The 12,318-nt window shown below is 45.7% G+C and overlaps 1 protein-coding gene across 1 annotated transcript; it reads right to left on the reverse strand.

The window, feature by feature from the left end:
• Positions 1-904: 904 nt before the first annotated feature.
• On the reverse strand, positions 905-4,161 carry RIPK3 (receptor interacting serine/threonine kinase 3). The gene is made up of 7 exons (XM_035260235.3): positions 3,968-4,161; positions 3,193-3,763; positions 2,625-2,770; positions 2,452-2,498; positions 2,081-2,248; positions 1,906-1,973; positions 905-1,668 (listed from the first exon to the last, which is right to left on the reverse strand). The coding sequence occupies exons 2-7, from the start codon at positions 3,562-3,564 to the stop codon at positions 1,291-1,293; spliced, it is 1,179 nt and encodes a 392-aa protein (XP_035116126.1). The 5' UTR covers positions 3,565-3,763; positions 3,968-4,161; the 3' UTR covers positions 905-1,290.
• Between the last annotated feature and the right edge of the window lie 8,157 nt (positions 4,162-12,318).

Here is a 12,318-nt window from a genome sequence, read left to right on the forward strand (position 1 = left end):
GGGGGAAACTGAGGTGAAACTATGTCATTGTCCATTTGCTGGACATCCGACCTTACAATCCTTTGACTTCATTGATTTGCTAATTCATATGCAGTGTGAGCGGGAACAGGCAGAGGAGAGGGCTTACAGAGACTGGACAAAGGCAGTAAACTATTTGTTGGCAGCGGTGTTTCCAGGAGGGAGCCGGCCGTGCAGTTGTGGGGGCTGACCCAGTGCCAGGCTCCAGCTGGTAGGGATGACATTCATTTGCAACTCTTTCAAGGCTTACAGAGAGCAGAGACACTGGGAACTGAAAAGGTTCTTCGCAGTTCTTTGGTATTTCGTTTTATTTTAGAGATGGGGTTTCCCCATGTTGGCCAGGCTGGTCTCGAACTCCTGACCTCAGGTGATTCACCCACCTAGGCCTCCCAAAGTGCTGGGATTACAGGCATGAGCCACTGTGACCAGCCTATTTTATGTTTTTCACCCTCCTTCCCATCCAGTGGGGAGGAGGAGGTGGCGGCTGGGAAGTGGGAGGAGGGGAGGGGGGGTCTCCCCTCTCATCCGTAGCATAGTCAAGTAGTTATTGTTTTCAATTTGCACCCCAGAGCAGTTGTGTAAGGTAATAGATGGTGTCTCTTTAAGAGAAAAAGTAATGGTGGCAGGAGGGTTTAGCTGTCAGTAAGGCAAAGTTGAGGGTGGGTGGGGAGTATGAGGTTTCCACTTGTCAGTGGCTTGTGTCAAGGTGTGCCCTGTGCCCTCCCCTTCAGAGTTCCTCTCCAGAATTGGGTTAGCAGAAGCTGTAGAGAGTGGCAATGGACATTTGAGACCCTGATCTTTTTGCTGGGAGGTTCTCTGGACTGCTGAAACAACAATGGAACGTAGGGACAACACACAGAGCTGGTGTTGTGCAAAGTTAGAAAACTCAGGGACAAATCCAAGCTTTATTGTGAGACCTCAGAGTGCTCCTTTCTCAGGGGCTGTCAGTTTTCCCATTTATGAAATGAGAAGGTTGAGTTAGATCGTCTTCTCTCCTCCCCTCCACAAGTTACCCTGAATCTAGTTATAGGTCTGGAGGAAGAGTCTGGTGGAATAATTGAACAGGGAAAAAAAGGGGTAGAGAGTGGGTATCTGTTACTGGATTTGGTTCCAGGTTCCTGGAGGACCAGTTCATGCCATGTCTCTTAGCCCCCTGCAAACAGCACAGAGCATTCAGTTCTGTCCCAGAGTCTGGTGTTCCCTCTGCACTCCTCTCAGCTCCAAGTTTTCCCTGGCAAGGGGAAAGGATTTATAGGAGTTCTAGTGCATCCCCTAATCCTGCCAATGTCTCACCTGATTCCTTTGGGGTCTAGGACCTGGTGTTCCAGTTGAGGTGGGGCTGGGTGTCTGGTTTCTGAAAGTTGAGGTCTCTGGAGTCTGGGGAGGTTGAGCCATTGAATCTGAAGATGTCCCTGCTGTCCTGGCTTGTGGAACCTGCTCCTCTTGTGCCCTGCTCTTCTTGGTAAGACTTGGGTATTTTTCAGGAACACAGCTGGAAGAATCCTCTAGATTCAGTTTATTTAGCAGGTCAGAATCCATGAAATCATCATAACAGTGCTGCCTTCCTGTGTTTCTCCCAAAGCCATCCATTTCTGTCTTTCCTTGGCCTGACCTATTGCTGCTCCTGAGCTCAGACAGGAAATTCTTTACCTGCAGGGATGGAGGAGTTTGCTGGGTATAACTTGGATGAGCCAGAGCAAACCCAAGGGAGTAGTCTCTTGGTCCATAATCTGTTGGCTGGGAACTCGGGGGTGGGCTGGGGAGGGTGGGGACAAAGTTCAAGGCATAAAAAGCGGTGATCGGTGGTAAGCCATCATTGGATGGCTAGGTAGTCATGTTGTGCTATCCCTGACCAGCTCCTGGAGAGGGATGATGTTGGGAGCTCACTGTGGAGACAGCAGCATTCATATTGTTCTTCACCAGCTCGAAGCCTTCATCGGTTTTTGGTAGGCATTCTAGAGGGACAGTAGATTGGGTTGCAGGTGAGCAAATCTTTTCCTGAGAAGAGCCCCCTGCTGACAGACCCAAGCTTATCACAGATCCAGCTAACTGGGCAGCTCACCCTGGAAGGAGGGTCTGTCCTTGGGCTCATTGCTACAGCAGAGCTGCATTAAATCCTTCAGTCCTTCCAAGCCAGGAGTCTCAGGCCCAGCTTGGGACAGTTCATTTAGTGAGGGCTGGGCCTCCCTCTTGCACACTGCTCCATACACCAGTGATGCTTCGGTCGGCACTGGGGTAGGGAAGGTGGGTGAGAAGAGAAGGCATTTGGGGTAAAAGGGAATATCTGTCCATCATGGAAAGAGGCAGGGAGTGTAATGTGGGGGCACCATGAGGGAGGAGGGCAGTCTAAGTAGATGAGCAGGAAGGGGAAGACTTGGGGCTTTCAGAAGGGCACCTGGGGTTAAGGATCCCAGAATCTGCCTAGAGTCTTACACTCAGCTTCTCTTCCAGCAAGCACTGCCCACATTAGGATCCCGAAGCTGCAGGAGACACAAAGCTGAGGACAGGTCCAATCACTGGCAAGACTCCTTTCCTATACGTCATCCCCTAGGAGGGCCAAGAGAGGTGTAGGAATCCCCGCTGTGTGTTTGGGGTGGGATCCTTACCTGTAGACATCACTGGCTGGGGAGGCCTTCTGGTTTACATTAACAAACAGTTCTGGGGCCAAGTAGCCCAGGGTGCCCCCTGGCTCCCTAGACCCTGTCCCTGACGGTGAGCTTCCCTGAAATGTGGACAGGCCAAAATCTGCCAGCTGCAAATGAAGGGAAGAAGGGGGAAGCGGGGAAGACAAAGCAGGCAGCCTCCAGAATACTCCCTACCCCCAGATGGTGCAGATTCAGCTTTGTAAAAAGAGTGTGAAGGTCAAGGGAAGGGGTTCCCTTGGGTGGTAGATCTAGGTGCCCTGTGGTAGGGCTGGGTCCAAGTCTGAGTCTCCAGGGCCTGGTGGGACAGCTGGTGGAAATGACTCGTGTGGGTCAGGGCCTCTATCACCTGGTAGGGCAGGAGCTAAAACTCCCGGCTGGGCTTTGTCCCCTGACAACTCTGAGTCCAGAGGGAGAGGCTGTGCCTATTCAACAGACAGGGCTCTGCAGGTCTAGTGTCTGGTGGCCCTGGCTGGAGCAGCTCTGGGGTGGGGCCTTGTCCTGAGGCTGAGAGGGGTGTAGACCGGCTAACCTTGACGTGCAGCTCCGGGTCCAGCAGGATGTTGGATGGCTTGAGGTCCTGGTGCAGGAGCGCCGGGTTCTGCTCATGCAGGTAACACATCCCGAGCACCACTTCTTTCAGCAGGCGGCAGAGGAGTGGCCAGGGCCGAGGGCACTGGGGCTTCAGCAGCCCCGACAGGGAGCCGTTCTCCATGAATTCAGTCACCAGTGCCGGCCTGAAATCGTCGTCCCACCCCACCTCCTCGATGACCCCTTTTAGGCACAGCACGAATTCGTTATTCAGACTTGCCATGGCCTTGACCTCCCTGGATATCGCCTTCCTACACTCCAGTAGAGAGCTGGAGTCGCACCGGGGTCCTGGGAGAATCCCTCCCTTCCCCATTCAGGTCGCAGAGCACAGCGGCTCCACCTTTTTGCCCAGACCTTGGCCGGACACTCACGAGTTCACGATCTTGACAGCCACATCGCAGCCCCACTTCCTATGATGCGCCCGGAACACGTTGCCGAACCCGCCTGAGCCGACGAGCTTGTGGTTCTCCAATTACTTGTCTAACACCAAGGAGGCGGAAGCACCGTTCAACCTGAGAGAGGGGTGTCGCCCACTAGCCGGCAGTGCAGTGTCCGCGCTGCTCCCCCCGCCCCCGTGACTCGGCGCCCACTGCAATCCTCGGCCTCCCTCGCCCGCCCCCACCGTCCCTAGACGCAAAGGCGTTCTCTGAGCGAGTCGCGGGTAGCTCTGGGGGTGAGTGTCGGAGACTCAGATCCACACGCCACTCCCTACTCACCATAACTTGACGTGAGACATCAGGCTGGAAGGTACGAGGGGGCCGCTGGAAATAGCGAGCTGCAGGAGATGGAGTGACTTCCGGGGCTGCGGTCTTTGGTAGAGAGGGGAACGGGTCTGCATGCACAGGCGTCAGTCTCTAGACCAAGATGATGATTCCACTTTCCGGGTTGCTACCGCTATTCCGAGTTGACTGAACAACTTCCCTTTCAGGCGACTCTACAGTCCCGCCCCTGGGGTGGGACGGGGGCAGAACGAAAGCTAGTGCTTTCCTCTCTGACTAGTGTTTCTTGGGCGCCTGCTGCGTGCCGCGGCCAGGTTGGTTGTAGCTGGGCATTGAGGATGTTAGGGAAGGAGTCCTCACCTTCCGGGAACCCACAATCGACCCTCTCCTACAGCCAACGCCTTCCCTTTTCCCACGGGATTTCCTGCTCCACCACCTGCCAGGCCGTGAGTGGGGATGGTGCTTAAGAGGGTTTTATGGTTCTGGGGCTCAGCTCTCTCACAGCTGCCCTAAGATTATAGCCAACACGTATATAAAAGTTACTACACACCAGGTACATATATTAGCTTATTTAATTCTCACATGAACCCTAAGAGGATAGGTACTGCTTTTATTACTATTTTTATGGACGAGGAAACTGAGACACTGAGAGTTTAAGTATCATGCCTAAGCCCATGTGGAAATAATGGCTCTGAACCATCAAGTTTTCCTATTTTCACATAGACTTCAGGGCTGTACCACTCAGCTGGTCATGCAGGTGGTTGGGGAAGGTGTGAAGCATCCAACGATGTAATGAAGGACCCCTATCTGTATTCCTGCCCAGTCCCTATCGCTGCTCTGATAGGGACTTATATGCCCTATGAACAGGAGCCCCTGGAGCTGACAAGCCCTAAAACAACTCCCAGGGCATTGTGGTAAGGCTAGATATATCAGCCCAGCCAGAAGGTTGCTGACATTGCGGTGTACATTGCAGTGGAAACACCTCAGAGCTTTCCTGCCCTCTCTCTTGCATGACAGCTCTTGCATGCAAATACCCTAATTAATGTTCCTGACAAGCACGTGCTCGGACACAGGTCTTTGATAACCCGGGAGCATGCAGCGTCTTAAAGATTTAGGGCAGAAAAAAGGTGTCCATATTTTACCTTTCTAAGGTCTGACCATGACTGGGGGTTGTGGGAACAAGCTAGGGTCAGCCCTAGGCACTCAGTTCTTCACAGGGAGACTCAATCCTGTGGGTTGTGTGTTGGCTCTCACTAAAAGGTGCTCACCTTGGTACTTGCTTTCCATTTTGTCCAGTGGTCCATGGGCTGGTTGAAGCAGAAGTGACTAGCAGTTTTTTCTAGAACAGCTCCTGGAGAGCCATGTCATGGCTTCTGGTAGGGTCAGCTCATGCTATTTTGGAGCCATTTAGGGAATTGTTCAACCATAGTCTCTTTAAAAGCCAATAAATGACAGGTACCCAATAAATATTTATTGAATTGAATGAATAAATGAACAATCAAAAATACTGAGCCTTCCTTAAGACACTGATCATCCTAGATGAAACTCCATACTCATTAGGAGGAAAGAGGAGATTGGGTTCCTGTAGGGATTGAGGGCTCTCACCTGAACAGTTCATGAACTCCATCTGAAGTAGGCTTTAGTATAGAGATATGGCGGTATCACACAGAATCCAAGAAGGCAAGAAGTGTAGCAGATCCTCAGAAAAGCCTAGTCAGAAGCTGAGAGCCATCAGAAGGGGCAGCCACTCCCTTTGTGATTCTCTTTAGAGAGAATAACCTGGGCTCAATATCTCCACTTGAAGGGAGCAGGCATAAGGAGTTCGAAAGTTGTCATAACTGGGTTTTTTCAGATTGGGACGAGACCCTGAGAATCAGGGATAAACCACTGTGAAACACAGGGTTGGGTGTGGTATCAGGGCCTATACTACTTTTTGACTCAAAATAAACAGCCCCTTTAAAAGAAGGAAGAGCAGGGAGAAAAACCTTAGATTAAGTGCCTAACAGGACCCTCAGCCTCCAGCAAGGCGGTGTGGGGGTGGGCTCATTTCTGGATTTTGGAGCTCTGGTCTTTTCTGAGGACTGCTGTCTCTGACCACAGATGTCCCAGGCTTTTGAAGTCTACTTGGGTATTTTTTAAAAAAATTTAATCAGTATTTTGTTTTCACGACAGCGTCTCGCTCTGTTGCCCAGGCTGGAATGCAGTCATGTGATATTGGCTCACTGCAACCTCTGCCTCCCAGGTTCAAGTGATTCTTCTGCTCCAGCCTCCCAAGTAGCTGTGACCACAGGCATGCACCACCTTGCCCGGCTAATTTTTGTATTTTTAGTAGAGACAGTGTTTCACCATGTTGGCCAGGATGGTCTTCAACCCCTGACCTCGTGATCCACCCACCTCAGCCTCCCAAAGTGCTGGGATTACAGGTGTGAGCCACCGCACCTGGCCTTACTTGAGTATTTCTTATTCCTTCAGTTCCCTGCTCCTGATTCTCTGATTACCTTCAGTTCATCTCTGGTTCCCTATCCCTGATTGTTGTAGAGGTAGGGGATTGTGGGGGATCTATGTGGTCTCTCTTTGTATATTCTAGTCTTAATCCTCATCTGTTGTTTAAGAGATTCTTAATTCTCATCTGTTGTTTAATTGTAGACCAAATAGTATTAATTGAGGAGATAATTTTCATTGTATTTAGTGTTTAATTTTTTTTTACAATGGGCATGTATTAATTTTATAAAAAGTTATACAGAAAATAAATTCATGACGCATGCAAAGATTTAGTTATAAGGATATTCACTGGCATGTATTGCTTATAATAGTGAAATAAACAGAACTCTAAATATTCAACAATAAAAAGTGATTGAATACATATGCAAGAGATGACTATGAAGCCATTAAAATTATGCTGCAGGTCTATACTTATTAATATGAAGGTGCTTATCATATATTAAGTGGGGGAAAAAAGCAAATTATAAAACTATATAATCACCTTTTTGTTTATTTTGAAAATAATCTTCCAGTTGTAGAACAGATTTGATATTCTTCAAAACCTCCTATGGCAGAACACCTAAATGCTACAGAAAGTGCAACATACATATATATTTAAATTCATTAGTGACCTCCCAAGAAGATAAAGGTAATTCCCCCAAGGGTATACCTCTGAAACCAGCAAAACAAAAAAGTAAACAGTAAGTAAACAGAGAGGTTAATTAGAAACCTAGAGCTTTGGGATTTGTGTATAGGTATGGGAGTTGAGGGAGAACTCAAGAATAAGCCCTGGGACCCAGGAAGATGGGAGAGATGAATCTGAAACACTCCTATTCCCTATAAAGCTGGGACCCCGAAAGTGGCTACATTCTTAGTGGAAAGGGAAAAGTCCACTGCTCATAAAGGGAACCTACAAGGAAATCCACCTAGGATGCAGCACTAGATATTAAAATTAATTAAAATGTTAGTTTCCATGTGAGACTTACTCTCACATTGACCTGTGGTTGGAATTTTTACTTTCCCTTAGATCAAGTAAACCATAAACTGAAAAATTTAAGTGGCTCCAGATTATTAATGCTCCCCAGAGTCCACCAGTAGCAAATCAAATCCTCCTTGGAGGAAAGCATCCTCAATCCAGGCTTCTGCATTAAATTCTGCCAAATATAAACTCACTAAAAATTACTAAATACATAAGGCTTCAAACTATCATGAAGGAGAAAATCAGCAGAAAAAATAATCAACGAGTTTAAACTTTTAAGGACTTCAGAGTTTGGAATAATCAGATAATGAATCTAAAGAAGCTATTGTAAAATGTTTAAAGAAATTAAAAAAATTGAGTAGAAAAATAAAAGAACAAGGGATAAGAGATCATAAACAATGTCCAGATATATTTACAAAAAATGGGACATCAAGAAACAAAAAATGTATGTAACCATTAAAATGGAACTGTAATTTTGGTTAAACAGAAGATACAGCGGATGAAAGAATTAGTGTACTGAAAGATGGAACTGAAGAAATTCTCCAGAATGCAACAGAGACAAGCAAATAGAAAAGTTAAGAGACAAAGAAGGAGGAGGTCTAACATGTCAAATTGGAATCCCATTAGAAGAGAAGTGAAAAAAAAAATGGGGCAAGGCAATATTTAAAGAGAAAATGGCTGACAATTTCCAAGAACTGATGAAAGACAAGGATCCATCTGGGCACAGTGGCTCACACCTGTATTCCCAGTGCTCTGGGAGGCCAAGGTGGGAGGATCACTTGAGGACAGGAGTTCAAGACCAGTTTGAACAACATAGAGACTCTGACTCTATAACATAAAAATTAAGATAAAAGATTGCTAGGTGTGGTAATCTTAGCTACTTGGGAAGCTGAGCCGGGAGGATTGCTTGAGCCCAGGAGTTGGAGGTTATGGTAAGTTATAATTGCACCATTGCATTCCAGCCTGGGCTACAGAGCAAGACCCTGTTCCTAAATAAATAAATAAAAAGACAAGGTAGGGTGCAGTGGCTCACGCCTGTAATCCCAGCATTTTGGGAGGCTGAGGTGGGTGGATCATGAGGTCAGGAGTTCGAGACCAGCCTGACCAACATGGTGAAACCCTGTCTTTACTGAAAATACAAAAATTAGTGGGGCATGGTGGTGCATGCCTGTAATCCCTGCTACTCAGGAGGCTGGCAAGAGAATTGATTGAACTGGAGAGGCAGAGGTTGCAGTGAGCTGAGATTGCACCACTGCACTCCAGCCTGGGTGACAGAGTGAGACTCCATCTCAAAAAGAAAAAAAAGAAAGAAAAAAGACAAATATACACAAATATAGGAAGCACAATTTGTGGCAAGAAGGATAACTATTAAGAAATTCACTCTAGTTACACCTAAGTGAAACTGCAGAACAGTAAACACAAACAATATCAAAGGTTAAAAAGGAAGCATAGATCATCTACAAAGAAGCAGTAACTAAACTGGACGTACGCTTCTCAATAGCCAAGTAAAAAACAGAAGACATTGAAACAATTCAAGGTGCTCACAGACAGGAAAACTCTTCCTGAAAAAAATAATTTTGGTGGGTATAAAATTTCATGTTTACAGATAGGTTAAAAAAAAAGACATTTTCAAATAAATGAAAACTGAGTTTACCAACAAACTGGTTCCTAAAGAAGTTTCTAATGGATGTGCACAAGAAAGATTTAAAAAAAATTATCCCAGAAGAAATGTGTGCGATGCAGGAAGAAATAGCCATTTCCAGTAAAGTTAACCATGAAACTAATTAGCATCAGTTTCATATCAGACCCTTAGAAATGAGAGAGGGTGGTTCACTAATATACATATATATATTTTGAGATGGAGTTTCGCTCTTGTTACCCAGAGTGGAGCAGCAATCTCTGCTCACTGCAACCTCCACCTCTAGGGTTCAAGCCATTCTCTGGCCTCAGCCTCCTGGGTAGCTGAGATGACAGACACCTGCTACCACTCCAGCTAATTCTTTAACATATTTTTAGTAGAGACAGGGTTTCACCCTGTTGGCCAGGCTGGTCTTGAACTCCTGACCTCAGGTGATCTGTCTGCCTCAGCCTCCCAAACTGCTGGGACTAATTTTTTAAAAAAGATCTGCTACCAGTAATTCCACTTCTGAGTATATCCTAAAAGAATTGAGACTGGGTGCTGTGGCTCATTCCTGTAATCCCGGCACTTTGAGAGGCCGAGGCTGGCGGATCACTTGAGGTTAGGAGTTTGAGACTAGCCTGGCCAACATCATGAAGCCCCGTTTCTACTAAAAATACAAAAATTAGCTAGGTGTGGAAGCACGTGTTTGTAATCCCAGCTACTCAGGAGGTGGTGGTGTGTGTTTGTAATCTCAGCCACTCAAGCGGCTGAGGCAGGAGAATTGCTTTTATTCAGGAGGCAGAGGTTGCTGTGAGCCAAGATCGCACCACTGCACTCCAGCCTGGGGGACAGAGCAAGATTCTGTCTCAAAAAAAAAAAAAATTGGAAGCATGATTTCAAATAGATAAATGTTCATAGCAGCATTATTCATACTAGCCAAAAGGTGAAAATAACCTAAATGTCCATCAATAAATGAATGGACCAGTCCAATACAAAATGTTGTATATGCACACCATACAAGATAATTCAGCCTTAAAAATATGATTTGACCTTAGTAAAATTCAGACATATGCTATAACATGGATGAATCTTGAAGATATTTGGTAAGTAAAATGAGCCAGTCACAAAAGGACACATATTGTATTATTTCACTTATATGAGGTACCTAGAATAGTCAAATTCATAGAGACAAAAGTGGAATGGTGGTTTTGTAAGGGCTGAGGGAAGGGAATGGAGAGTTACTGTTTAATGGATACTGAGTTTTAGTTTGGGAAGATGAAAGGTTCTAGAGATGTAGTAATGATTATACAATGAAGTGAATGTACCTGATGCCACAAACTGTACACTTAAATTGTCAAAATAATAAGTTTTGTGCTATTTTGTGTATTTTACCACCAAAAAGATCTGCCAAAAATATGATTCTATGTATTAGAAAGGGATAAGTGAAAATTTGTATTAATAAACATTTAGCTGTTTGGTTTAAACATCAAATTTCACTGTGAAGAAAGAATGTATATTTACATACATATGCTTAGAAAAATATATGAATGGACAAATAGAAAAATGTTTAAAGGAGTTATTCCTGGCTGATGGGCTTACAGGTAATTTTTATTTTCTTATATTTTATATTCATATCTTTTTCTTAATGTATATGCTGCTGAGGTGAGTACTTACACTCTTATTTTTATTTTTATCTGTATTTTCTAATTTTCCTAAAATGAGTTCATGAAATGAGTGTAGTGATTCTACAGTTCAGCTTCCTCTTTGTCTCCAGGACGCATCCAAAGATGCACGTGCTTCCCTCTCTCACCTGCCACTACCATCTGTTATTTGCGGCAACATCTGTTATTTGCTGCTCCCTCCTGATTTCTTGCAACTGTAAGTAGCTTGTAGCTTGTTGGTCACTTTGGTATTTAATGGATGTTATTAGGTCTCAGAGTTTTGATATGATGAGTAAGATTTCGACAGACATAACAGGATAGAGGTGATTACAGTCAGAAAGAATGTTATGAGCCAACGGTAAAGTCTATACCTTTACGCCTGCCAGACTGACTGAGTGGTCCTTCCCGCCTCGCCCCCTGCCGGCAACAATGATAAAAAATGGTCTTTTCCACACTTGATGGTTCACAAAGCACTTTCACAGTAAATCCTCACAATCAAGGGAGGTTGGACTTATTGTCTAAGGTTTACAGAATAAAAAGGTCTCTCTTTTTTTTTTTTTGTCTGGTGGTGAATAGCAAACAGAGTGATAAGAAACCTCTTTTTACTGTGGCAGTGCAGATTCCCGCCGGCCCCCCTCCCTCCACCTGCGGCTGACTCAGGGATGCTCCAACTCATGGGAGAACCCTTATCCCAGCTACTGAAAACAAACCCTCCTCACATGGGGAAAGGTGCAACCATGTGCAAAAGAACTGTCACTTTTGGGGACTCAGCTATACTCAACTCAGGAAAGTCACAAAACAATCCTGGGTTTGAGAGAGAAGAGTTATGGGGAGAACTTTCCATTTTGACAGGGACTCCATCCACTGTGTCACTCGCCTCTCCCTATCCTTGGGGTACTTTCTTTTGGGGAGCCTCCTCCAGGGCCCAAGTAGTGCTTTTCTCCTTTAGGATTCCAAGCAGGTACGAAGCCCCCTTTTACTTGTTTTTCCTTAGGAGAGCTGAGGGGCTGATGCTTTCACAAAGAACCACGCTGCCTTCAGCTCTCCTATCCTGCCTGTGCCCACTGTCCCAGCAAAACAGAATCCCTGTGCTTCATCTACTTCCTCACAGAGCACATTTTGGATCTGTGTCCCAGAGCATCTCTTTGGCAGAACTTAAGATACCTCTCTGTGCCGTCAAGGAAAGGGAGGCTGGACAGAGTAACTATTTTGATTCTAAATTACCATGGTGGGACCAAAAAGGTTTTGAACAGCTCTAAGTGATAAGTGTCCACACACATATAACCATAATGCATCTTCTGTCAATGTGGAGTCCTTCTCCCTTTCTTACTGTCTAGTTAATGTCAAAGATCTAATTTCTGTCCTCTCCCAGCCCCTCTCACCCCAATGTAGCAGGCCACTGCTTCAGATTGCTTCCGCAGCTGGATGTCCTGCTGTTTCTTTACAGGGAGTTAAGTATAGCCTAATGATCAAGGGTATAAGCTCTGAAGTCAGGCTACCTGGGGATGATTTCTGCTCTGTGGATTACTGGCTATTTGACCTTTAACAAGTTACTCAACCTCTCTAAGTTTTGGTTAATTATAGCACCTATTGGATTGGGTTGTTT

Source organism: Callithrix jacchus, chromosome 8 (genome assembly GCF_049354715.1).
Source record: "Callithrix jacchus isolate 240 chromosome 8, calJac240_pri, whole genome shotgun sequence".
Lineage (NCBI taxonomy): Eukaryota > Metazoa > Chordata > Mammalia > Primates > Cebidae > Callithrix > Callithrix jacchus.

Coding starts and splice junctions, on each gene's coding strand:
- RIPK3 (XM_035260235.3), bottom strand. CDS start 3,564: ATGGGGAAGGGAGGGATTCTCCCAGGACCCCGGTGCGACTCCAGCTCT. Junction 2,499..2,624: donor CCAGCCAGTGATGTCTACAG/GTAAGGATCCCA, acceptor TGTCTCCTGCAG/CTTCGGGATCCTAATGTGGG. Junction 1,669..1,905: donor TGAATGCTGCTGTCTCCACA/GTGAGCTCCCAA, acceptor CCATCCCTGCAG/GTAAAGAATTTCCTGTCTGA.